Source organism: Salvelinus alpinus, chromosome 5, assembly GCF_045679555.1.
Source record: "Salvelinus alpinus chromosome 5, SLU_Salpinus.1, whole genome shotgun sequence".
Taxonomy (NCBI): domain Eukaryota; kingdom Metazoa; phylum Chordata; class Actinopteri; order Salmoniformes; family Salmonidae; genus Salvelinus; species Salvelinus alpinus.
The window spans coordinates 99,330,963-99,355,492 of record NC_092090.1 but is presented as its reverse complement, the minus strand read 5'-3'; the positions used below and the strand labels follow the sequence as shown (position 1 = coordinate 99,355,492).

General features: G+C 46.0%; 1 protein-coding gene across 3 annotated transcripts in view; it reads right to left on the bottom strand.

The window, feature by feature from the left end:
* Positions 1-24,530, bottom strand: part of LOC139577341 (PDZ domain-containing protein 2-like) — a 174,951-nt gene that overhangs the window by 91,430 nt on the left and 58,991 nt on the right. For all 3 annotated transcript variants that reach the window (XM_071404382.1, XM_071404383.1, XM_071404384.1), the window contains one exon: positions 6,900-7,431. In XM_071404382.1, the coding sequence (XP_071260483.1) occupies positions 6,900-7,431 (532 nt within the window). The remainder of the gene's footprint in view (positions 1-6,899; positions 7,432-24,530) is intronic.

Here is a 24,530-nt window from a genome sequence, read left to right as displayed (position 1 = left end):
GTGACCATTTCTCAACGGATTAAATCACGGGTACTTCCTGTTTGCGTTTCCGCTTGTAAACAGGAAGCAGGAGTACGGAGTTATGATCTGATTTGCCGAATGGCGGACTAGGGAAGGCTTTGTATGCTTGTTTGTGGGTAGAATAACAGTGGTCTTTATTGTCCCTAATGGCGTTGGAGACGTGTTGATGGAAATTGGGAATCACGTGTCTTAGTGACGTGGAATTAAAATACCCGCCACCAGCCCAATTTGGTAAAAGACCAAGTCCATATTATGGCAAGAACAGCTCAAATAAGCAAAGAGAAACGACAGTCCATCATTACTTTAAGACATGAAGGTCAGTCAATACGGAAAAGTGCCGTCGCAAAAACCATCAAGCGCTATGATGAAACTGACTCACGAGGACCGCCACAGGAAAGGAAGACCCAGAGTTACCTCTGCTGCAGAGGATAAGTTCATTAGAGTTACCAGCCTCAGATATTGCAGCCCAAATAAATGCTTCACAGACTTCAAGTAACAGACACATCTCAACATCAACTGTTCAGAGGAGATTGCGTGAATCAGGCCTTCATGGTCGAATTGCTCCAAAGAAACCACTACTAAAGGACACCGATAAGAAGAAGAGACTTGGTTGGGCCAAGAAACACGAGCAATGGTAATTAGACCGGTAGAAATCTGTCCTTTGGTCTGATGAGTCCAAATTTGAAATTTTTGGTTCCAACTGCCGTGTCTTTGTGAGACGCAGACTAGGTGAACGGATGATCTCTGCATGTGTATTTCCCACCGTGAAGCACGGAGGAGGTGGTATGATGATGTGGGGGTGCTTTGCTGGTGACACAGTCTGTGATTTGTTTAGAATTCAAGGCACACTTAACCAGCATGACTACCACAGCATTCTGCAGCGATACGCCATCCCATCTGGTTTGCGCTTAGTGGGACTATCATTTGTTTTTCAACAGGACAATGACCCAACACACCTCCAGGCTGTGTAAGGGCTATTTGACCAAGAAGGAGAGAGATGGCGTGCTGCATCAGATGACCTGGCCTCCACAATCACCCGACCTCAACCCAATTGAGATGGTTTGGGATGAGTTGGAATGCAGAGTGAAGGAAAAGCAGCCAACAAGTGCTCAGCATATGTGGTACCTCCTTCAAGACTGTTGGAAAAGCATTCCAGGTGAAGCTGGTTGAGAGAATGCCAAGAGTGTTCAAAGCTGTCATCAAGGCAAAGGGTGGCTACTTTGAAGAATCTCAAATATAAAATATATTTTGATTTGTTAAACACTTGTTTGGTTACTACATTATTCCATATGTGTTAATTCATAGTTTTGATGTCTTCACTATTACTCTACAATGTAGAAAATAGTACAAATAAAGATAAATGATGAATTAGTAGGTGTGTCCAAACTTTTGCCTGGTACTGTATGACATCACATGCCCTTCTGATTGGTTTATTTATATGCGGGAACCTTTGGACGTCTAAACTTAACAATAACCTTAACCATTACCTTAAGCATTTAAAAGGTCAACTTCAATGGGTGTAGCGACGTCTCAAGGATCCCGGATAGCACGGACCGTTTCTGATTGGCTAACCACCGACACATGGGCTGGATCCATATTGGTTATGTCTCCCAAATGACATCCTATTCTTATAGGTCAAAAGTAGTGTCCAATAAAGGGAAAAGGGTGCCACTTGTGATACAACTGGGTAATTCTGAACCCACTGAATGGTCTGGTCTGATAAACATAGCTCGGGAGCTCTGGGCTCTAAGGTCTGGTAGGACTGATTAGCACAGAGCAGAGATTAGTGGTTCTCTCAGTTTCATCAGAACCATATGGACACGGCCACACAGCTCAAACTACAGATTCTTCTTCATGAAGAGAACCGACCGCTTTCTTTATGCTTTAAGTCTGATGTTGTAAAGAGAGACTTGTCATTTTGTTTTGTTCCTTTGACCATAGACCAAGTTACAAAGGCACACAGAGAGAATTCAATAAATATGAGCTGAAGCTGGACAGTGGATTTGTAGTCTCTGAAGCTGGACAGTGGATTTGTAGTCTCTGAAGCTGGAAAGTGGATTTGTAGTCTCTGACCCGGTCAAAATAAATTCACAGAAGTTATAAGAAGACGAAGTTGGCGCCACAAGTTCATGGCCATATCTGTAATTTCCTAGACCTGGGTCAAAATTATAGGGGTCAAATACATACAGTGCCTTCGGAAAGTATTCAGACCCCTTTCCACATTTTGTCATGTTACAGCCTTTTTCTAAAATGGATTAAATATTAAATAAAAAATAATCTACACACAATACCCCATAATGACATCACAATACCCCATAATGACAAAGTGAAAACAGCTTTACATTTTGTTGTTGCAAATGCATAAAAAATAAAAACAGAAATTCAGATGCTTTGCTATGAGATTCAAAATTGAGCTCAGGTGCATCCTGTTTCCATTGATCATCCTTGAGATGTATCTACAACTTGATTGGAGTCCACCTGTGGTAAATTCAATTGATTGGACATGATTTGGAAAGGCACACACCTGCCTATACAAGGTCCCACAGTTGACAGTGCATGGCAGAGCAAAAACCAAGCCCTTAGGTCGAAGAAATTGTCCGTAGAGCTCCAAGACAGCATTGTGTCGAGGCACAGATCTGCGGAACGCTACCAAATAATTTCTGCAGCATTGAAAGTCCCCAAGAACACGGTGGACTCCATTATTCTTAATGAAAGAGGTTTGGGACCACCAAGACTCTTCCTAGAGTTGGACGCCCGGCCAAACTGAGCAATCGGGTGAGAAGGGTCTTGGTCAGGGAGGTGACCAAAAACCTGATGTTCACTTTGACAGAGCTCCAGAGTTTTTCTGTGGAGATGGGAGAACCTTACAGAAGGACAACCATCTCTGCAGCACTCCACCAAACAGGTCTTTATGGAAGAGTGGCCAGATGGAAGAATGGGAGAAACTCTCCTAATACAGGTGTGCCAAGCTTGTAGCGTCATACCCAAGAAGACTCAAGGCTGTAATCGCTGCCAAAGGTGCTTTAACAAAGTTCTGAGTAAAGGGTCTGAAAACTTATGTAAATGTGATATTTCAGATTTTTATTTTTAATACATTTGTAATTTTTTGCTTTGTCATTATGGTGTATTGTGTGTAGATTTATGCGGGGGGGAAACTATTTAATCAATTTTAGAAAAAGGCTGTAACGTAATAAAATGTGGAAAAAGTCAAGGGGTCTGAATACTTTCCCAAGGCGCAGTAGAGGTCAAATACTTTGCACTTAATTAGCTGATTCCAATGGTTCCATTGTACCAAGTAGACTAAATCAAGCAGCTCCATTTGACCAATGTGTTGGACCCATGGAGTGATCTGTCTAACCTGACTGGAGGTATCACTGCTTAGAGACTGTCTGTCTTACCTGACTGGAGGTATCACTGCTTAGAGACTGTCTGTCTTACCTGACTGGAGGTATCACTGCTTAGAGACTGTCTGTCTTACCTGACTGGAGGTATCACTGCTTAGAGACTGTCTGTCTTACCTGACTGGAGGTATCACTGCTTAGAGACTGTCTGTCTTACCTGACTGGAGGTTTCACTACTTAGAGACTGTCTGTCTTACCTGACTGGAGGTATCACTGCTTAGAGACTGACTGTCTTACCTGACTGGAGGTATCACTGCTTAGAGACTGTCTGTCTTACCTGACTGGAGGTATCACTGCTTAGAGACTGTCTGTCTTACCTGACTGGAGGTATCACTGCTTAGTGACTGTCTGTCTTACCTGACTGGAGGTATCACTACTTAGAGACTGTCTGTCTTACCTGACTGGAGGTTTCACTACTTAGAGACTGTCTGTCTTACCTGACTGGAGGTTTCACTACTTAGAGACTGTCTGTCTTACCTGACTGGAGGTTTCACTGCTTAGAGACTGACTGTCTTACCTGACTGGAGGTATCACTGCTTAGAGACTGTCTGTCTTACCTGACTGGAGGTTTCACTACTTAGTGACTGTCTGTCTTACCTGACTGGAGGTATCACTACTTAGAGACTGTCTGTCTTACCTGACTGGAGGTTTCACTACTTAGAGACTGTCTGTCTTACCTGACTGGAGGTTTCACTACTTAGAGACTGTATGTCTTACCTGACTGGAGGTTTCACTGCTTAGAGACTGTCTGTCTTACCTGACTGGAGGTTTCACTACTTAGAGACTGACTGTCTTACCTGACTGGAGGTTTCACTGCTTAGTGACTGTCTGTCTTACCTGACTGGAGGTTTCACTGCTTAGAGACTGTCTGTCTTACCTGACTGGAGGTATCACTGCTTAGAGACTGTCTGTCTTACCTGACTGGAGGTTTCACTACTTAGAGACTGACTGTCTTACCTGACTGGAGGTTTCACTGCTTAGAGACTGTCTGTCTTACCTGACTGGAGGTTTCACTGCTTAGAGACTGTCTGTCTTACCTGACTGGAGGTATCACTGCTCAGAGACTGACTGTCTTACCTGACTGGAGGTTTCACTGCTTAGAGACTGTCTGTCTTACCTGACTGGAGGTATCACTGCTTAGAGACTGTCTGTCTTACCTGACTGGAGGTATCACTGCTTAGAGACTGACTGTCTTACCTGACTGGAGGTATCACTGCTGAATGACTGTCTGTCTTACCTGACTGGAGGTTTCACTGCTTAGAGACTGTCTGTCTTACCTGACTGGAGTTATCACTGCTTAGAGACTGTCTGTCTTACCTGACTGGAGGTATCACTGCTTAGTGACTGACTGTCTTACCTGACTGGAGGTTTCACTGCTTAGTGACTGTCTGTCTTACCTGACTGGAGGTTTCACTGCTTAGAGACTGACTGTCTTACCTGACTGGAGATTTCACTGCTTAGAGACTGTCTGTCTTACCTGACTGGAGGTTTCACTACTTAGAGACTGACTGTCTTACCTGACTGGAGGTTTCACTGCTTAGAGACTGACTGTCTTACCTGACTGGAGGTATCACTGCTTAGAGACTGTCTGTCTTACCTGACTGGAGGTATCACTGCTTAGAGACTGTCTGTCTTACCTGACTGGAGGTTTCACTGCTTAGAGACTGTCTGTCTTACCTGACTGGAGGTATCACTGCTTAGAGACTGTCTGTCTTACCTGACTGGAGGTTTCACTGCTTAGAGACTGACTGTCTTACCTGACTGGAGGTTTCACTGATTAGAGACTGACTGTCTTACCTGACTGGAGGTTTCACTACTTAGAGACTGTCTGTCTTACCTGACTGGAGGTTTCACTGCTTAGAGACTGTCTGTCTTACCTGACTGGAGGTTTCACTGCTTAGAGACTGTCTGTCTTACCTGACTGGAGGTATCACTGCTTAGTGACTGTCTGTCTTACCTGACTGGAGGTATCACTGCTTAGAGACTGTCTGTCTTACCTGACTGGAGGTATCACTGCTTAGTGACTGACTGTCTTACCTGACTGGAGGTTTCACTGCTTAGAGACTGTCTGTCTTACCTGACTGGAGGTTTCACTGCTTAGAGACTGACTGTCTTACATGACTGGAGGTTTCACTGCTTAGAGACTGACTGTCTTACCTGACTGGAGGTATCACTACTTAGAGACTGTCTGTCTTACCTGACTGGAGGTTTCACTGCTTAGAGACTGTCTGCCTTACCTGACTGGAGGTTTCACTGCTTAGAGACTGTCTGTCTTACCTGACTGGAGGTATCACTGCTTAGTGACTGTCTGTCTTACCTGACTGGAGGTATCACTGCTTAGAGACTGTCTGTCTTACCTGACTGGAGGTATCACTGCTTAGAGACTGTCTGTCTTACCTGACTGGAGGTATCACTGCTTAGAGACTGTCTGTCTTACCTGACTGGGGGCTTCACTGCTTAGAGACTGTCTGTCTTACCTGACTGGAGGTATCACTGCTTAGAGACTGACTGTCTTACCTGACTGGAGGTATCACTGCTGAATGACTGTCTGTCTTACCTGACTGGAGGTATCACTGCTTAGAGACTGACTGTCTTACCTGACTGGAGGTATCACTGCTGAATGACTGTCTGTCTTACCTGACTGGAGGTATCACTGCTTAGAGACTGTCTGCCTTATCTGACTGGAGGTATCACTGCTTAGAGACTGTCTGTCTTACCTGACTGGGGGCTTCACTGCTTAGAGACTGTCTGTCTTACCTGACTGGAGGTATCACTGCTTAGAGACTGACTGTCTTACCTGACTGGAGGTATCACTGCTGAATGACTGTCTGTCTTACCTGACTGGAGGTATCACTGCTTAGAGACTGTCTGTCTTATCTGACTGGAGGTATCACTGCTTAGAGACTGACTGTCTTACCTGACTGGAGGTATCACTACTTAGAGACTGTCTGTCTTACCTGACTGGAGGTATCACTGCTTAGAGACTGTCTGTCTTACCTGACTGGAGGTATCACTGCTTAGAGACTGTCTGTCTTACCTGACTGGGGGTATCACTGCTTAGAGACTGTCTGTCTTACCTGACTGGAGGTATCACTGCTTAGAGACTGACTGTCTTACCTGACTGGAGGTATCACTGCTGAATGACTGTCTGTCTTACCTGACTGGAGGTATCACTGCTTAGTGACTGTCTGTCTTACCTGACTGGAGGTATCACTGCTTAGAGACTTTCTGTCTTACCTGACTGGAGGTATCACTGCTGAATGAATGTCTGTCTTACCTGACTGGAGGTATCACTACTTAGTGACTGTCTGTCTTACCTGACTGGAGGTATCACTACTTAGTGACTGTCTGTCTTACCTGACTGGAGGTATCACTGCTTAGAGACTGACTGTCTTACCTGACTGGAGGTATCACTGCTTAGAGACTGACTGTCTTACCTGACTGGAGGTATCACTGCTTAGTGACTGTCTGTCTTACCTGACTGGAGGTATCACTGCTGAATGACTGTGTCTTGTGTTCTGACAGTCCCCTGTGGGAGCGGTTCGGCAGGGTGGCGGTCCCTCCACTGTTCAGCAGGTTACGGGGGATCGCTAGAGGGGGCAGGACAGTCATGGGCCTCTCATCCTTCCTTCCTGGTCTCCCCTCAGGGGGCGTGACCTCCATCTCCATGGATACCGTGGATCCTCTGTAGCCGTGGTAACCATTCTCCAGCGTCTCCCTGCCGCCATCGTCACAGCTACCGTTCTTACCGTCTGTACTATCACGATTTAACAACGACCGGGAGATGACGCCGAATTTTCGCAATCGTTTGCCATCGCCGTTCTGCTTCGGCGGGCTACTGGGAGGCTCGGAGGACACGCCGCTCAGGTCGTCCAGGGAGTGGGCGGAGACACCACTGTTGGTGACTTTGCTGTTTCCATTGCATGGAGGGAGAGGGGCTTTGCGCTTGATCCTCCGGAGCATGATCAGGTAGATGCAGCCTCCATTCCAGCACTGGTCAGCCAGGTAACTGTAGAGGAAAGGAGAGGAGGAGGACAGGAGATGGAGAGGAGGAGGAGGAGAGGAGGAGGACAGGAGATGGAGAGGAGGAGGAGGACAGGAGATGGAGAGGAGGAAGAGGAGAGGAGGAGGACAGGATATGGAGAGGAGGAGGAGGAGAGGAGGAGAGGAGGAGGGGAGGAGGAGGAGGAGGAGGAGAGGAGGAGGACAGGAGGAGGAGGAGAGGAGGAGGACAGGAGATGGAGAGGAGGAGGAGAGGAGATGTAGGGAGGAGAAGGAGAGGAGATGGAGGAGATGGAGAAGATGTAGGGAGGAGAAGAGGAGATGTAGGGAGGAGAAGGAGAGGAGATGGAGGAGAGGAGATGTAGGGAGGAGAAGGAGAGGAGATGGAGGAGAGGAGATGTAGGGAGGAGAAGGAGAGGAGGAGGACGAGAGGAGGAGCACAGGAGATGGAGAGGAGAAGGAGAGGAGATGGAGAAGAGGAGATGTAGGGAGGAGGAGAGGAGATGTAGGGAGGAGAAGGAGAGGAGATGGAGGAGAGGAGATGGAGAAGATGTAGGGAGGAGAAGAGGAGATGTAGGGAGGAGAAGGAGAGGAGATGGAGGAGAGGAGATGTAGGGAGGAGAAGGAGAGGAGGAGGAGAGGAGATGGAGAGGAGGAGGACGAGAGGAGGAGGACAGGAGATGGAGGGAGGAGAAGAGGAGATGTAGGGAGGAGGAGAGGAGATGTAGGGAGGAGAAGGAGAGGAGATGGAGGAGATGTAGGGAGGAGAAGTAGGGGAGGAGGAGGAGAGGAGATGTAGGGAGGAGAAGGAGAGGAGATGGAGGAGAGGAGATGTAGGGAGGAGGAGGAGAGGAGATGGAGGAGAGGAGAAGGAGAAAAGATGTCAGAATAAGTGAGAAGCACATTAACAGTGTAAATCATCCTGTTACCCTTCCAACTGCCTTGATGCAGCTCTGATATCTCTGACTGCAGATTAGTTTCCAAGCCATTTCAGTGACATTATGCATGTCATTATCGTCAGAGTGGAACACAATAAACCAGTGGTCACCAACCCGTGGATCAAGGCCTTCCTAGTCGAACACCAAACATTTCTGTAGAAAAGCCAATGATAAAGGCATAAAGGCTTGTGCTAATTTTTTCCCGTGTTCTACTGTTGGCGATAGATGCACTTGATTCAGAAGCCCTGTTGGTGGTTAGGTGCACTTGATTCAGAAGCCCTGTTGGTGGTTAGGTGCACTTGATTCAGAAGCCCTGTTGGCAGTAGGTGAACTTGATCCAGAAACCCTGTTGCCGATAGATGCACTTGATTCAGAAGCCCTGTTGGCAGTAGGTGAACTTGATCCAGAAACCCTGTTGCCGATAGATGCACTTGATTCAGAAACCCTGTTGCCGATAGATGCACTTGATTCAGAAGCCCTGTTGGCAGTAGGTGAACTTGATCCAGAAACCCTGTTGCCGATAGATGCACTTGATTCAGAAACCCTGTTGAAGGTAGGTGCACTTGATTCAGAAGCCCTGTTGGCAGTAGGTGAACTTGATCCAGAAAGCCCTGGGCACTGGGTAGGCAAAGTGTTCCCATTTTGAACGATTTAATTTGTCTTAAAAAACTAACTCTGCCTACCCGGTGGACCGAGAGATCTGTGGCTAAATCCAGTGCGCATACTGCGCTGGCCAGAAGGATAGCTCAAATCACCGTGCCGACAGAGCTTCCACGACCCCAGCAACGTTTGATACCAGCCAACGTGATTTGATAACTTTTAAAAACATGATCAGAGAGAGACTGTCAAAGAATAAAGCAAACAGCTGCTGTTTTTATGAGTTAATTCGTTTATTCAACACTATTAGGAAACGTAAAACGCACATCTCCCTACTTCCACTCGCGCTGCAGCTGCAATGTGGGGCATTTTGATTTGCGAGTCCATCCCATGATCAGCGTCTCATCAGCAACACTTAAAAAAAAAGTACTTGCGGGTCACGGAATTTCTAAAATGTTCAAAATAAAAGTCGCCTATGTAACAGTAGAAAAGTATCAATAACTATTCATGTTATATGAAGAAGAAGAAAAAAAGTCTAAATATTATCAATGATTTCATATTTAAGTGACATTTGCATTAAATGTGGGTTTTAAAACATGTTCTAAGGTCAGAATAAAATGCCCCCAATACGAATCACTGTATATGTAATACATGTTGGCTTAGAGCAAGAACTATTCTGGGTGCAGCAGTAAAAGGATTGTAGGGGAATAGTCAGTAGGGTCTGTAGAATGTTGATGTGGTGTCATTTCACAGGTCTCTGAAAAATACAGAGTGTTGCTGGCCTTTTACTCCCCCATCCCATTGGCTGCCTAATCACATCATATGTGGCTTACTGCCCAGGCTATTTTAATACTATATTAATACCTACTCAGCCCAGGCTATTTTAATACTATATTAATACCTACTCAGCCCAGGCTATATTAATACTATATTAATACCTACTCAGCCCAGGCTATTTTAATACTATATTAATACCTACTCAGCCCAGGCTATTTTAATACTATATTAATACCTACTCAGCCCAGGCTATTTTAATACTATATTAATACCTACTCAGCCCAGGCTATTTTTAATACTATATTAATACCTACTCAGCCCAGGCTATTTTAATACTATATTAATACCTACTCAGCCCAGGCTATTTTAATACTATATTAATACCTACTCAGCCCAGGCTATTTTAATACTATATTAATACCTACTCAGACCAGGCTATTTTAATACTATATTAATACCTACTCAGCCCAGGCTATTTTAATACTATATTAATACCTACTCAGCCCAGGCTATTTTAATACTATATTAATACCTACTCAGCCCAGGCTATTTTAATACTATATTAATACCTACTCAGCCCAGGCTATTTTAATACTATATTAATACCTACTCAGCCCAGGCTATTTTAATACTATATTAATACCTACTCAGCCCAGGCTATTTTAATACTATATTAATACCTACTCAGCCCAGGCTATTTTTAATACTATATTAATACCTACTCAGCCCAGGCTATTTTAATACTATATTAATACCTACTCAGCCCAGGCTATTTTTAATACTATATTAATACCTACTCAGCCCAGGCTATTTTAATACTATATTAATACTATATTAATACCTACTCAGCCCAGGCTATTTTAATACTATATTAATACCTACTCAGCCCAGGCTATTTTAATACTATATTAATACCTACTCAACCCAGGCTATTTTAATACTATTTTAATACTATATTAATACCTACTCAGCCCAGGCTATTTTAATACTATATTAATACCTACTCAGCCCAGGCTATTTTAATACTATATTAATACTATATTAATACCTACTCAACCCAGGCTATTTTAATACTATATTAATACACATACATTACAGAGCTGTGAAAAAGTATTTGGCCCCTTTCTGATTTTTACTATTTTTGCATATTGTTGATACTGAATGTTATCAGATCTTCAACCAAAACCTGATATTAGATAAATGGAACCTGAGTGAACAAATAACAGAAAATGCGAAACTTATTTAATTAATTTCATAAACAAAGTTATGCAACATCTAATTCCCCTGTGTGTAAAAGTAATTGCCCCTTTTACACTCAATAACTGGTTGTGCCAACCTTTAACTGCAATGACCACAACCAAATACTTCCTGTAGTGTTTTTGTTTGTTTTTTAACTAGGCAAGTCAGTTAAGAACAAGTTCTTATTTACAATGACGGCCTAGGAACAGCCTAGCCTAGGCCTAATTGCTGATCAGTCTCTCACATCACTGTGGAGGAGTTTAGTCCAGTCCAGAAGCAGAATTCATGGTTCCTTCTATTAAGGCAAGTCGTCCAGGTCCTGAGGCAGCAAAGCATCCCCAAACCATCACTCTACCACCACCATGCTGACCCCAAACCATCACTCTACCACCACCATGCTGACCCCTAACCATCACACTACCACCACCACGCTGACCCCAAACCATCACACTACCACCACCATGCTGACCCCAAACCATCTCACTACCACCACCATGCTGACCCCAAACCATCACACTACCACCACCATGCTGACCCCAAACCATCACACTACCACCACCATGCTGACCCCAAACCATCACACTACCACCACCATGCTGACCCCAAACCATCACACTACCACCACCATGCTGACCCCAAACCATCACACTACCACCACCACGCTGACCCCAAACCATCACACTACCACCACCACGCTGACCCCAAACCATCACACTACCACCACCACGCTGACCCCAAACCATCACACTACCACCACCATGCTGACCCCAAACCATCACACTACCACCACCATGCTGACCCCAAACCATCACACTACCACCACCATGCTGACCCCAAACCATCACACTACCACCACCATACTGACCCCAAACCATCACACTACCACCACCATACTGACCCCAAACCATCACACTACCACCACCATGCTGACCCCAAACCATCACACTACCACCACCATGCTGACCCCTAACCATCACACTACCACCACCATGCTGACCCCACACCATCACACTACCACCACCATGCTGACCCCAAACCATCACACTACCACCACCATGCTGACCCCTAACCATCACACTACCACCACCATGCTGACCCAAAACCATCACACTACCACCACCATGCTGACCCCAAACCATCACACTACCACCACCGTGCTGGACCCCAAACCATCACACTACCACCACCATGCTGACCCCAAACCATCACACTACCACCACCATGCTGACCCAAAACCATCACACTACCACCACCATGCTGACCCCAAACCATCACACTACCACCACCATGCTGACCCCAAACCATCACACTACCACCACCATGCTGACCCCAAACCATCACACTACCACCACCATGCTGGACCCCAAACCATCACACTACCACCACCACCATGCTGACCCCCAAACCATCACACTACCACCACCATGCTGACCCCTAACCATCACACTACCACCACCATGCTGACCCAAAACCATCACACTACCACCACCATGCTGACCCCAAACCATCACACTACCACCACCGTGCTGACCCCAAACCATCACACTACCACCACCATGCTGACCCCAAACCATCACACTACCACCACCATGCTGACCCCAAACCATCACACTACCACCACCATGCTGACCCCTAACCATCACACTACCACCACCATGCTGACCCAAAACCATCACACTACCACCACCATGCTGACCCCAAACCATCACACTACCACCACCATGCTGACCCCAAACCATCACACTACCACCACCGTGCTGGACCGTTGGTATGAGGTACTTACCGTGGAATGCAGGATTTGGTTTTCAAGTCTAAAATGTCAAAGTGTAAATGACACATTTCAGAAGTCTTTTTAAACCTCAAATACACTACTAAGTTCTAAAGTTCTTCTACATCTGTAACTGCAGTTACTTCTGACTTTGAAAATAATTTGCAGACGTGTGTGTCTTTATTCCAGTTACATATTAACCTGATCAGGTGTGTTTTACTACACCGTATGATAATGTGTAATGACAGCTGTAAATCTCTTCCTCAATGTTCCAACTGCTTTTCCAGGTGTGTTTCTGGTAAACAGGTTAGAGAACATAGGAGCCCAGGTGTGTTTCTGGTATACAGGTTAGAGAACATAGGAGCCCAGGTGTGTTTCTGGTATACAGGTTAGAGAACATAGGAGCCCAGGTGTGTTTCTGGTATACAGGTTAGAGAACATAGGAGCCCAGGTGTGTTTCTGGTATACAGGTTAGAGAACATAGGAGCCCAGGTGTGTTTCTGGTATACAGGTTAGAGAACATAGGAGCCCAGGTGTGTTTCTGGTATACAGGTTAGAGAACATAGGAGCCCAGGTGTGTTTCTGGTAAACAGGTTAGAGAACATAGGAGCCCAGGTGTGTTTCTGGTATACAGGTTAGAGAACATAGGAGCCCAGGTGTGTTTCTGGTATACAGGTTAGAGAACATAGGAGCCCAGGTGTGTTTCTGGTATACAGGTTAGAGAACATAGGAGCCCAGGTGTGTTTCTGGTATACAGGTTAGAGAACATAGGAGCCCAGGTGTGTTTCTGGTATACAGGTTAGAGAACATAGGAGCCCAGGTGTGTTTCTGGTATACAGGTTAGAGAACATAGGAGCCCAGGTGTGTTTCTGGTATAAAGGTTAGAGAACATAGGAGCCCAGGTGTATTTCTGGTATACAGGTTAGAGAACATAGGAGCCCAGGTGTGTTTCTGGTATACAGGTTAGAGAACATAGGAGCCCAGGTGTGTTTCTGGTAAACAGGTTAGAGAACATAGGAGCCCCAAAACAAACCCTGAACAAGGTAGAGTTGGGTTCACTGTACGGCGGAGTAAGGACATCTGCATTGCAAAGCACCGAACTATGGAACGTGTAGACTAGTCTTGCTGATAGACCAGGGCATAGTCATAGTGCAGCCCAATTTCCCCAATCCAAGTACACAACACAACTACGGAGGACAATTATAGTTAAAATCACAATCATACCCACACTGGCTAGTATTACAGGGGAAAGCCTTAAAGGCTTATGAAGCATTATAACACCATATGAAGCCCTAGAATGCATTATAAAGCATTATAAAGCCCTCGTAAAAACCCCTGACTTGATTCCACTCCATTCAGAGGTGAATGAGTCAGTAAAGTTACAGTAGTTAGTCAGTCATCATAAACAAACAAAACAACGCAATAGAAAGCAGCAAATGATTTATACTGTCAGTCTAGATGTCTGCTCTACATCACAAAGAGGTCAGGGGGAGGTCAGGGAAACAAGTGGGGGTGGGTAGTGGGGGTGGGGGTGGGTAGTGGGGGTGGGGGTCTGACATCACCATCATTGAGAGAACCTCATCTTTATAAATGTTTGAATTAATTTTTACAAAAAAAAAGATTCACCTGGCTTCTATAGTAAATTCTATTCTCATTGTATTCTTTCCATTGAACGATGACGAGGGTGTTCTTGGAGCAGCACTGACTGAGAGGTGACGAGAAGAGGGCCTTTCACTTTCGATCTCCGACAAACCATCCTCTTACAATGCCTCTTGGCTGTTAGTGATACTGACGAACCCTCCGTCCCTCCAGATCAGCCATCTATTCACCACCACGTCGTAGGGCCCAGCGTGCCTAATACGGTCAACGATGTGTTACTTCTGTGTGTACGACCTTGTGTTATGTCTACTAAGCAAAAGCCCTCTTCAAGAGCATCTTAAAAAGGTGGTTTAAACATAGAAACAGAATCACTACCTCTATTTATACGAGTTAACAATACCGTTGCTACCTCTATTTATAGGAGTTAACAACACAATAATTATTTATCAGCCAGGTCGTTCAAGATTGACGTCGAAATTAGACATCTATTTTCATGTCCTGAGGACGTCGGGAAATGCCTTCCAACCATGGCCACTAGGGGGCAGCAGTGAGAGTTATTACCACCAAGATGGGTTGGGTTTTACGTTGTCCCATGACTTTGGATCAGAAGGTTACGTGTTCGATCCCAGTCGTGGACACAACGTTTTATTTTTCTTCTCTTTTTTGGTTTTAACCCGATCCCAAACCTTAACCATTCGGGATGAAAGCCGATTTTATGGTCAATCTGACATCTGCAGTGGCCGTACAGCATTTACAGCGATGGGGCCTCCACAGGAGTCAGAACATTCGTACTTCAGGGAGCCGTCATACGAAACCAATAAATTGGTCCGCTCCGCACCACTCCTAGTGATTCAGGGCTAATCTCTGTAGCCATCCAGCTAATTGCAAGCCACCGGCTAAACGAAAAGACCCCACCTCTTCTGAGATGTTGGAGGCCTTATCTCCCGGTGCTTGACATAGGAGCCCAGCCAATATATTACTGCATTGTTGAAGCTCGAAACACAAGCATTTCTCTACCTCCGCAATAACTTCTGCTGAACGCGTATGTGACCAATACAATTTGATTTAAATTAGGCTATTGTATATATGTGTATAATGAGTATAATGGTATTGATGTCAACACCAACACGTGTTCATGTCAAATCAAATCTATTTATATAGCCCTTCGTACATCAGCTAATATCTCAAAGTGCTGTACAGAAACCTAGCCTAAAACCCCAAACAGCAAGCAATGCAGGTGTAGAAGCACGGTGGCTAGGAAAAAACTCCCTAGAAAGGCCAAAACCTAGGAAGAAACCTAGAGAGGAACCAGGCTATGAGGGGTGGCCAGTCCTCTTCTGGCTGTGCCGGGTGGAGATTATAGCAGAACATGGCCAAGATGTTCAAATGTTCATAAATGACCAGCAGGGTCAAATAATAATAATCACAGTAGTTGTCGAGGGTGCAACAGGTCAGCACCTCAGGAGTAAATGTCAGTTGGCTTTTCATAGCCGATCATTCAGAGTATCTCTACCGCTCCTGCTGTCTCTAGAGAGTTGAAAACAGCAGGTCTGAGACAAGGTCATCATCACCAATCAACTGCATTACAGTTAAAATAACTGGTGTCAAACTGGTGTCAGTGTGAACACAGTCAATAGTTGAAAGTGTTGTAGAGTTTAGTGAAAATAATGCCAGTTTTGATTAGATGTTTTTTTAAATGAATTAGGATATTTTCTCTTTGAACCATATGGTCTATCTACTAGAAACACATGGACAATATGTGTACACATACACTACCAGTCAAAGGTTTAGACACACCTACTCATTCAAGGTTTTTTTCTTTATTTTTTACATTGTAGAATAATAGTGAAGACATCAAAACTATGAAATAACACATATGGAATCATGTAGTAACCAACAAAGAAAAAAAGTGTTAAACAAATCTAAATATATGTTATATTTGAGATTCTTCCTCTACCTTGATGACAGCTTTGCGCGGTCTTGGCATTAGCTAGTTAGCACTTTGTTATTATCCCTCAGATAATGTATTCTAAAGTAGTGAGTAGAGTAGGCCTACAAGCACAAAATAGTTTGTTTGTTAGACACATAAACAGGTTTTTATGTTATTTTCCATGTCCTGATCCAATCTTCTACCAACATTTTACTCAACATTTTCTTGAAGGATCCAAATCGAACTGAAAATGTCTGCCATCTTGATTTTGTTTTTCTAAAGGGTTGGTCCATATTTGATGCCAATCTAGCGAGACCTTGTTCAAACCATTATACCAACCGCAGGACAAGGAATAGGGCTGTCCTGAAGTTAGATAGCAACTGTTTAGAACGGGGCCCAAATGGCCCCCTTTCCCTTTGTAGTGCACTACTGTTGACTATTGTCCATAGGGCTCTGGTCTAAAGTAGTGCACTATGTAGGGAGTAGGGTGCCTTAGGGAAGGCAGAGTTACATAAAGACTTATCTCTAGGAGGAATGTTCAACGTCCGTTCCCTCTACATGTAATCTGGTGAGCTGTTGAAGGTGGTTATTTACCCCCAGAGGTATTAGGAAGATTAGGCAGGAATTCTCTCAAACTAAACGTATGGTTGATACACACATACACAACATGCAGGCACACACACACACACACCCACACAACATGCAGGCACACCCACACAACATGCAGGCACACACACACACACACACACACACACACACACACACAACATGCAGACACACACACACACACAACATGCAGGCACACCCACACACAACATGCAGACACACTCACACACACACACACAAACAAACAAGAAGAAAAACAAGCACCATGATCTCAGCGCAGGCAAGGAATTCAGCAGCTGTAAAATCTAATGGGCCAAACAACAACACCGCAGACCGCAGACCAAATGTGACCGGCTCAATTCGGTTTTATTTTATGTAGCAACTTTTGTAATGGTATTACTTTTACTTTGAATAAAAATACCAACTTAGAACTAGAACATGGTATATCAGTTATTACAGTTGAGGAAGAATGGTAAAGTAATTCTGCTTTGAACGTTGATAAACTTGTAACCTCACTTTTGAGAAAATGGTCCTTGAATGTTTTGGTACACCTACTGGAGAGCTCTTCTTTGTCTGCACCCATTCAGCAACGTTCACACCCTGTTAGTTGAGAACAAGTTGTCATTTACAACTGCAAGGTAGATTGGGTGGGCTATTTACATATGGACTATGTTCAGCTGCAGCGACGGGTTAGCTGCTCAGATAGCTGATGTTTAAAGTTAGTGAAGGAAATGTAAGTCTCCAGCTTCAGCGATTTTTGCTATTCGTTCCAGTCACTGGCAGCAGAGAACTGGAAGGAAAGCTAGGTAAACAGACCACAGCTAGGTAAACAGACCACAGCTAGGTAAACAGACCACAGCTAGGTAAACAGACCACAGCTAGGTAAACAGACCACAGCTAGGTAAACAGACCACAGCTAGGTAAACAGACCACAGCTAGGTAAACAGACCACAGCTAGGTAAACAGACCACAGCTAGGTAAACAGACCACAGCTAGGTAAAACAGACCACAGCTAGGTAAACAGACCACAGCTAGGTAAACAGACCACAGCTAGGTACGCAGACCACGGCTAGGTAAACAGACCACAGCTAGGTAAACAGACCACAGCTAGGTACACAGACCACAGCTAGGTACACAGACCACAGCTAGGTAAACAGACCACGGCTAGGTACACAGACCACAGCTAGGTAAACAGACCACGGCTAGGTACGCAGACCGCAGCTAGGTAAACAGACCACAGCTAGGTAAACAGACCACGGCTAGATACGCAGACCACGGCTATGTAAACAGACCACGGCTAGGTACACAGACCACGGCTAGGTAAACAGACCACAGCTAGGTAAACAGACCACAGCTAGGTAAACAGACCACAGCTAGGTAAACAGACCACAGCTAGGTAAACAGACCACAGCTAGGTAAACAGACCACAGCTAGGTAAACAGACCACAGCTAGGTAAACAGACCACAGCTAGGTAAACAGACCACAGCTAGGTAAACAGACCACAGCTAGGTAAACAGACCACAGCTAGGTAAAACAGACCACAGCTAGGTAAACAGACCACAGCTAGGTAAACAGACCACAGCTAGGTACGCAGACCACGGCTAGGTAAACAGACCACAGCTAGGTAAACAGACCACAGCTAGGTAAACAGACCACAGCTAGGTACACAGACCACAGCTAGGTAAACAGACCACGGCTAGGTACACAGACCACAGCTAGGTAAACAGACCACGGCTAGGTACGCAGACCGCAGCTAGGTAAACAGACCACAGCTAGGTAAACAGACCACGGCTAGATACGCAGACCACGGCTATGTAAACAGACCACGGCTAGGTACACAGACCACGGCTAGGTAAACAGACCACAGCTAGGTAAACAGACCACAGCTAGGTAAACAGACCACAGCTAGGTAAACAGACCACAGCTAGGTAAACAGACCACAGCTAGGTAAACAGACCACAGCTAGGTAAACAGACCACAGCTAGGTAAACAGACCACAGCTAGGTAAACAGACCACAGCTAGGTAAACAGACCACAGCTAGGTAAAACAGACCACAGCTAGGTAAAACAGACCACAGCTAGGTACACAGACCACAGCTAGGTAAACAGACCACAGCTAGGTAAACAGACCACAGCTAGGTAAAACAGACCACAGCTAGGTACACAGACCACAGCTAGGTACACAGACCACGGCTAGGTACACAGACCACGGCTAGGTAAACAGACCACGGCTAGGTAAACAGACCACAGCTAGGTAAACAGACCACAGCTAGGTAAACAGACCACAGCTAGGTAAACAGACCACAGCTAGGTAAACAGACCACAGCTAGGTAAACAGACCACAGCTTGGTAAACAGACCACAGCTAGGTAAACAGACCACAGCTAGGTAAACAGACCACAGCTAGGTAAACAGACCACAGCTAGGTAAACAGACCACAGCTAGGTAAACAGACCACAGCTAGGTAAACAGACCACGGCTTGGTAAACACCACCACACACGTCACAAACCTCAATAGAATGTGCTCCTACTGGGCACTAAGGAAAGAGGATATCATATTTGCAGGGATGATCTGTGGGCCAACATACACAAAGGTCTAGTCCAGCTTCTGTTGACAGGCCCACTGTGTTTTCACTGTATCAGGTTTGGTTTCACAGCAAGCTTTGGTTTGGCACTGTCATCAAAGCAGACACTTCAGATGAGTGGATGCATGGACAGGTGAGAGAGCAAAATTATTTCTGGGTATCTGGGTAGATTCACATTCAGACCTATCAATCATTCAGACACACAGTTTCCAGACAGATAGCTTTCCCACTGCTCCTGGCAAACACACTCAACCACTCACTCACGCACACACTCACTCACTCACTCACTCACTCACATCTCTCATCATCTTCATCATCATCTCTCATCATCTCTCATCATCTCTCATCATCTTCATCAGGCTGGCATAAACAGAAGGAGAACATGTGTAACTGATGTGTTTCTACGGTTTCCTGGAGCTCACCGAGCTGCTAATCTCTCTTAGCTTCGTTACAACATAATGCTAACACCATCAAAACAGTGGAAGTGCTTCTTCATTGTGGGTTAACAATAACATTACGGTCCATATGGCTGGACCGTTCTGTACTTGGGTGTTGGGTGTCCTGGCCGTGAGGTTTACAGCTCTGGGATACAGATATTGATTACCTCCTTCCAGGTCGTGAGGTTTACAGCTCTGGGATACAGATATTGATTACCTCCTTCCAGGCCGTGAGGTTTACAGCTCTGAGATACAGATATTGATTACCTCCTTCCAGGCCGTGAGGTTTACAGCTCTGGGATACAGATATTGATTACCTCCTTCCAGGCCGTGAGGTTTACAGCTCTGGGATACAGATATTGATTACCTCCTTCCAGGCCGTGAGGTTAACAGCTCTGGGATACAGATATTGATTACCTCCTTCCAGGCCGTGAGGTTAACAGCTCTGGGATACAGATATTGATTACCTCCTTCCAGGCCGTGAGGTTTACAGCTCTGAGATACAGATATTGATTACCTCCTTCCTGGCCGTGAGGTTTACAGCTCTGGGATACAGATATTGATTACCTCCTTCCTGGCCGTGAGGTTTACAGCTCTGGGATACAGATATTGATTACCTCCTTCCTGGCCGTGAGGTTTACAGCTCTGGGATACAGATATTGATTACCTCCTTCCTGGTCGTGAGGTTTACAGCTCTGGGATACAGATATTGATTACCTCCTTCCAGGCCGTGAGGTTTACAGCTCTGGGATACAGATATTGATTACCTCCTTCCTGGCCGTGAGGTTTACAGCTCTGGGATACAGATATTGATTACCTCCTTCCTGGCCGTGAGGTTTACAGCTCTGGGATACAGATATTGATTACCTCCTTCCTGGTCGTGAGGTTTACAGCTCTGGGATACAGATATTGATTACCTCCTTCCTGGCCGTGAGGTTTACAGCTCTGGGATACAGATATTGATTACCTCCTTCCAGGCCGTGAGGTTTACAGCTCTGAGATACAGATATTGATTACCTCCTTCCTGGCCGTGAGGTTTACAGCTCTGGGATACAGATATTGATTACCTCCTTCCTGGCCGTGAGGTTTACAGCTCTGAGATACAGATATTGATTACCTCCTTCCAGGCCGTGAGGTTTACAGCTCTGGGATACAGATATTGATTACCTCCTTCCTGGCCGTGAGGTTTACAGCTCTGGGATACAGATATTGATTACCTCCTTCCTGGTCGTGAGGTTTACAGCTCTGGGATACAGATATTGATTACCTCCTTCCTGGTCGTGAGGTTTACAGCTCTGAGATACAGATATTGATTACCTCCTTCCAGGCCGTGAGGTTTACAGCTCTGGGATACAGATATTGATTACCTCCTTCCTGGTCGTGAGGTTTACAGCTCTGGGATACAGATATTGATTACCTCCTTCCAGGTCGTGAGGTTTACAGCTCTGGGATACAGATATTGATTACCTCCTTCCTGGTCGTGAGGTTTACAGCTCTGGGATACAGATATTGATTACCTCCTTCCTGGTCGTGAGGTTTACAGCTCTGAGATACAGATATTGATTACCTCCTTCCAGGCCGTGAGGTTTACAGCTCTGGGATACAGATATTGATTACCTCCTTCCTGGCCGTGAGGTTTACAGCTCTGAGATACAGATATTGATTACCTCCTTCCTGGTCGTGAGGTTTACAGCTCTGGGATACAGATATTGATTACCTCCTTCCTGGCCGTGAGGTTTACAGCTCTGGGATACAGATATTGATTACCTCCTTCCAGGCCGTGAGGTTTACAGCTCTGAGATACAGATATTGATTACCTCCTTCCAGGTCGTGAGGTTTACAGCTCTGGGATACAGATATGTTATTGATTACCTCCTTCCAGGTCGTGAAGTTTACAGCTCTGAGATACAGATATTGATTACCTCCTTCCTGGCCGTGAGGTTTACAGCTCTGAGATACAGATATTGATTACCTCCTTCCTGGCCGTGAGGTTTACAGCTCTGGGATACAGATATTGATTACCTCCTTCCTGGCCGTGAGGTTAACAGCTCTGAGATACAGATATTGATTACCTCCTTCCTGGCCGTGAAGTTTACAGCTCTGGGATACAGATATTGATTACCTCCTTCCTGGCCGTGAGGTTTACAGCTCTGGGATACAGATATTGATTACCTCCTTCCAGGCCGTGAGGTTTACAGCCTTGAGATACAGATATTGATTACCTCCTTCCTGGCCGTGAGGTTTACAGCCTTGAGATACAGATATTGATTACCTCCTTCCTGGCCGTGAGGTTTACAGCCTTGAGATACAGATATTGATTACCTCCTTCCAGGTCGTGAGGTTTACAGCTCTGGGATACAGATATTGATTACCTCCTTCCAGGTCGTGAGGTTTACAGCTCTGGGATACAGATATTGATTACCTCCTTCCTGGCCGTGAGGTTTACAGCTCTGAGATACAGATATTGATTACCTCCTTCCAGGCCGTGAGGTTTACAGCTCTGGGATACAGATATTGATTACCTCCTTCCAGGCCGTGAGGTTTACAGCTCTGGGATACAGATATTGATTACCTCCTTCCAGGCTGTGAGGTTTACAGCTCTGAGATACAGATATTGATTACCTCCTTCCAGGCCGTGAGGTTTACAGCTCTGGGATACAGATATTGATTACCTCCTTCCAGGCTGTGAGGTTTACAGCTCTGAGATACAGATATTGATTACCTCCTTCCAGGCCGTGAGGTTTACAGCTCTGGGATACAGATATTGATTACCTCCTTCCTGGCCGTGAGGTTTACAGCTCTGGGATACAGATATTGATTACCTCCTTCCAGGCCGTGAGGTTTACAGCTCTGGGATACAGATATGGAATCACTCCTTTCATTTCATCATCATGATGTAATAGGAAACCAGGACATGAAAACAGGCTACTCTGTCTACCACTCTTTCGGTGATCCTCAACATGATTTGCCCCAGGGAGGCAAGGCTGTGGTCTCTCCTCCTTGTGTTAGGGACCGGTAGGCTGTGGTCTCTCCTCCTTGTGTTAGGGACCGGTAAGGTGTGGTCTCTCCTCCTTGTGTTAGGGACCGGTAGGCTGTGGTCTCTCCTCCTTGTGTTAGGGACCGGTAAGGTGTGGTCTCTCCTCCTTGTGTTAGGGACCGGTAGGCTGTGGTCTCTCCTCCTTGTGTTAGGGACCGGTAAACTGTGGTCTCTCCTCCTTGTGTTAGGGACCGGTAAGTTGTGGTCTCTCCTCCTTGTGTTAGGGACCGGTAGGCTGTGGTCTCTCCTCCTTGTGTTAGGGACCGGTAGGCTGTGGTCTCTCCTCCTTGTGTTAGGGACCGGTAAACTGTGGTCTCTCCTCCTTGTGTTAGGGACCGGTAGGCTGTGGTCTCTCCTCCTTGTGTTAGGGACCGGTAAGTTGTGGTCTCTCCTCCTTGTGTTAGGGACCGGTAGGCTGTGGTCTCTCCTCCTTGTGTTAGGGACCGGTAGGCTGTGGTCTCTCCTCCTTGTGTTAGGGACCGGTAAACTGTGGTCTCTCCTCCTTGTGTTAGGGACCGGTAAACTGTGGTCTCTCCTCCTTGTGTTAGGGACCGGTAGGCTGTGGTCTCTCCTCCTTGTGTTAGGGACCGGTAAACTGTGGTCTCTCCTCCTTGTGTTAGGGACCGGTAAACTGTGGTCTCTCCTCCTTGTGTTAGGGACCGGTAGGCTGTGGTCTCTCCTCCTTGTGTTAGGGACCGGTAGGCTGTGGTCTCTCCTCCTTGTGTTAGGGACCGGTAAACTGTGGTCTCTCCTCCTTGTGTTAGGGACCGGTAGGCTGTGGTCTCTCCTCCTTGTGTTAGGGACCGGTAAGTTGTGGTCTCTCCTCCTTGTGTTAGGGACCGGTAGGCTGTGGTCTCTCCTCCTTGTGTTAGGGACCGGTAGGCTGTGGTCTCTCCTCCTTGTGTTAGGGACCGGTAAACTGTGGTCTCTCCTCCTTGTGTTAGGGACCGGTAAACTGTGGTCTCTCCTCCTTGTGTTAGGGACCGGTAGGCTGTGGTCTCTCCTCCTTGTGTTAGGGACCGGTAAACTGTGGTCTCTCCTCCTTGTGTTAGGGACCGGTAAACTGTGGTCTCTCCTCCTTGTGTTAGGGACCGGTAGGCTGTGGTCTCTCCTCCTTGTGTTAGGGACCGGTAGGCTGTGGTCTCTCCTCCTTGTGTTAGGGACCGGTAGGCTGTGGTCTCTCCTCCTTGTGTTAGGGACCGGTAAACTGTGGTCTCTCCTCCTTGTGTTAGGGACCGGTAAACTGTGGTCTCTCCTCCTTGTGTTAGGGACCGGTAGGCTGTGGTCTCTCCTCCTTGTGTTAGGGACCGGTAGGCTGTGGTCTCTCCTCCTTGTGTTAGGGACCGGTAGGCTGTGGTCTCTCCTCCTTGTGTTAGGGACCGGTAAACTGTGGTCTCTCCTCCTTGTGTTAGGGACCGGTAGGCTGTGGTCTCTCCTCCTTGTGTTAGGGACCGGTAGGCTGTGGTCTCTCCTCCTTGTGTTAGGGACCGGTAAACTGTGGTCTCTCCTCCTTGTGTTAGGGACCGGTAAGGTGTGGTCTCTCCTCCTTGTGTTAGGGACCGGTAGGCTGTGGTCTCTCCTCCTTGTGTTAGG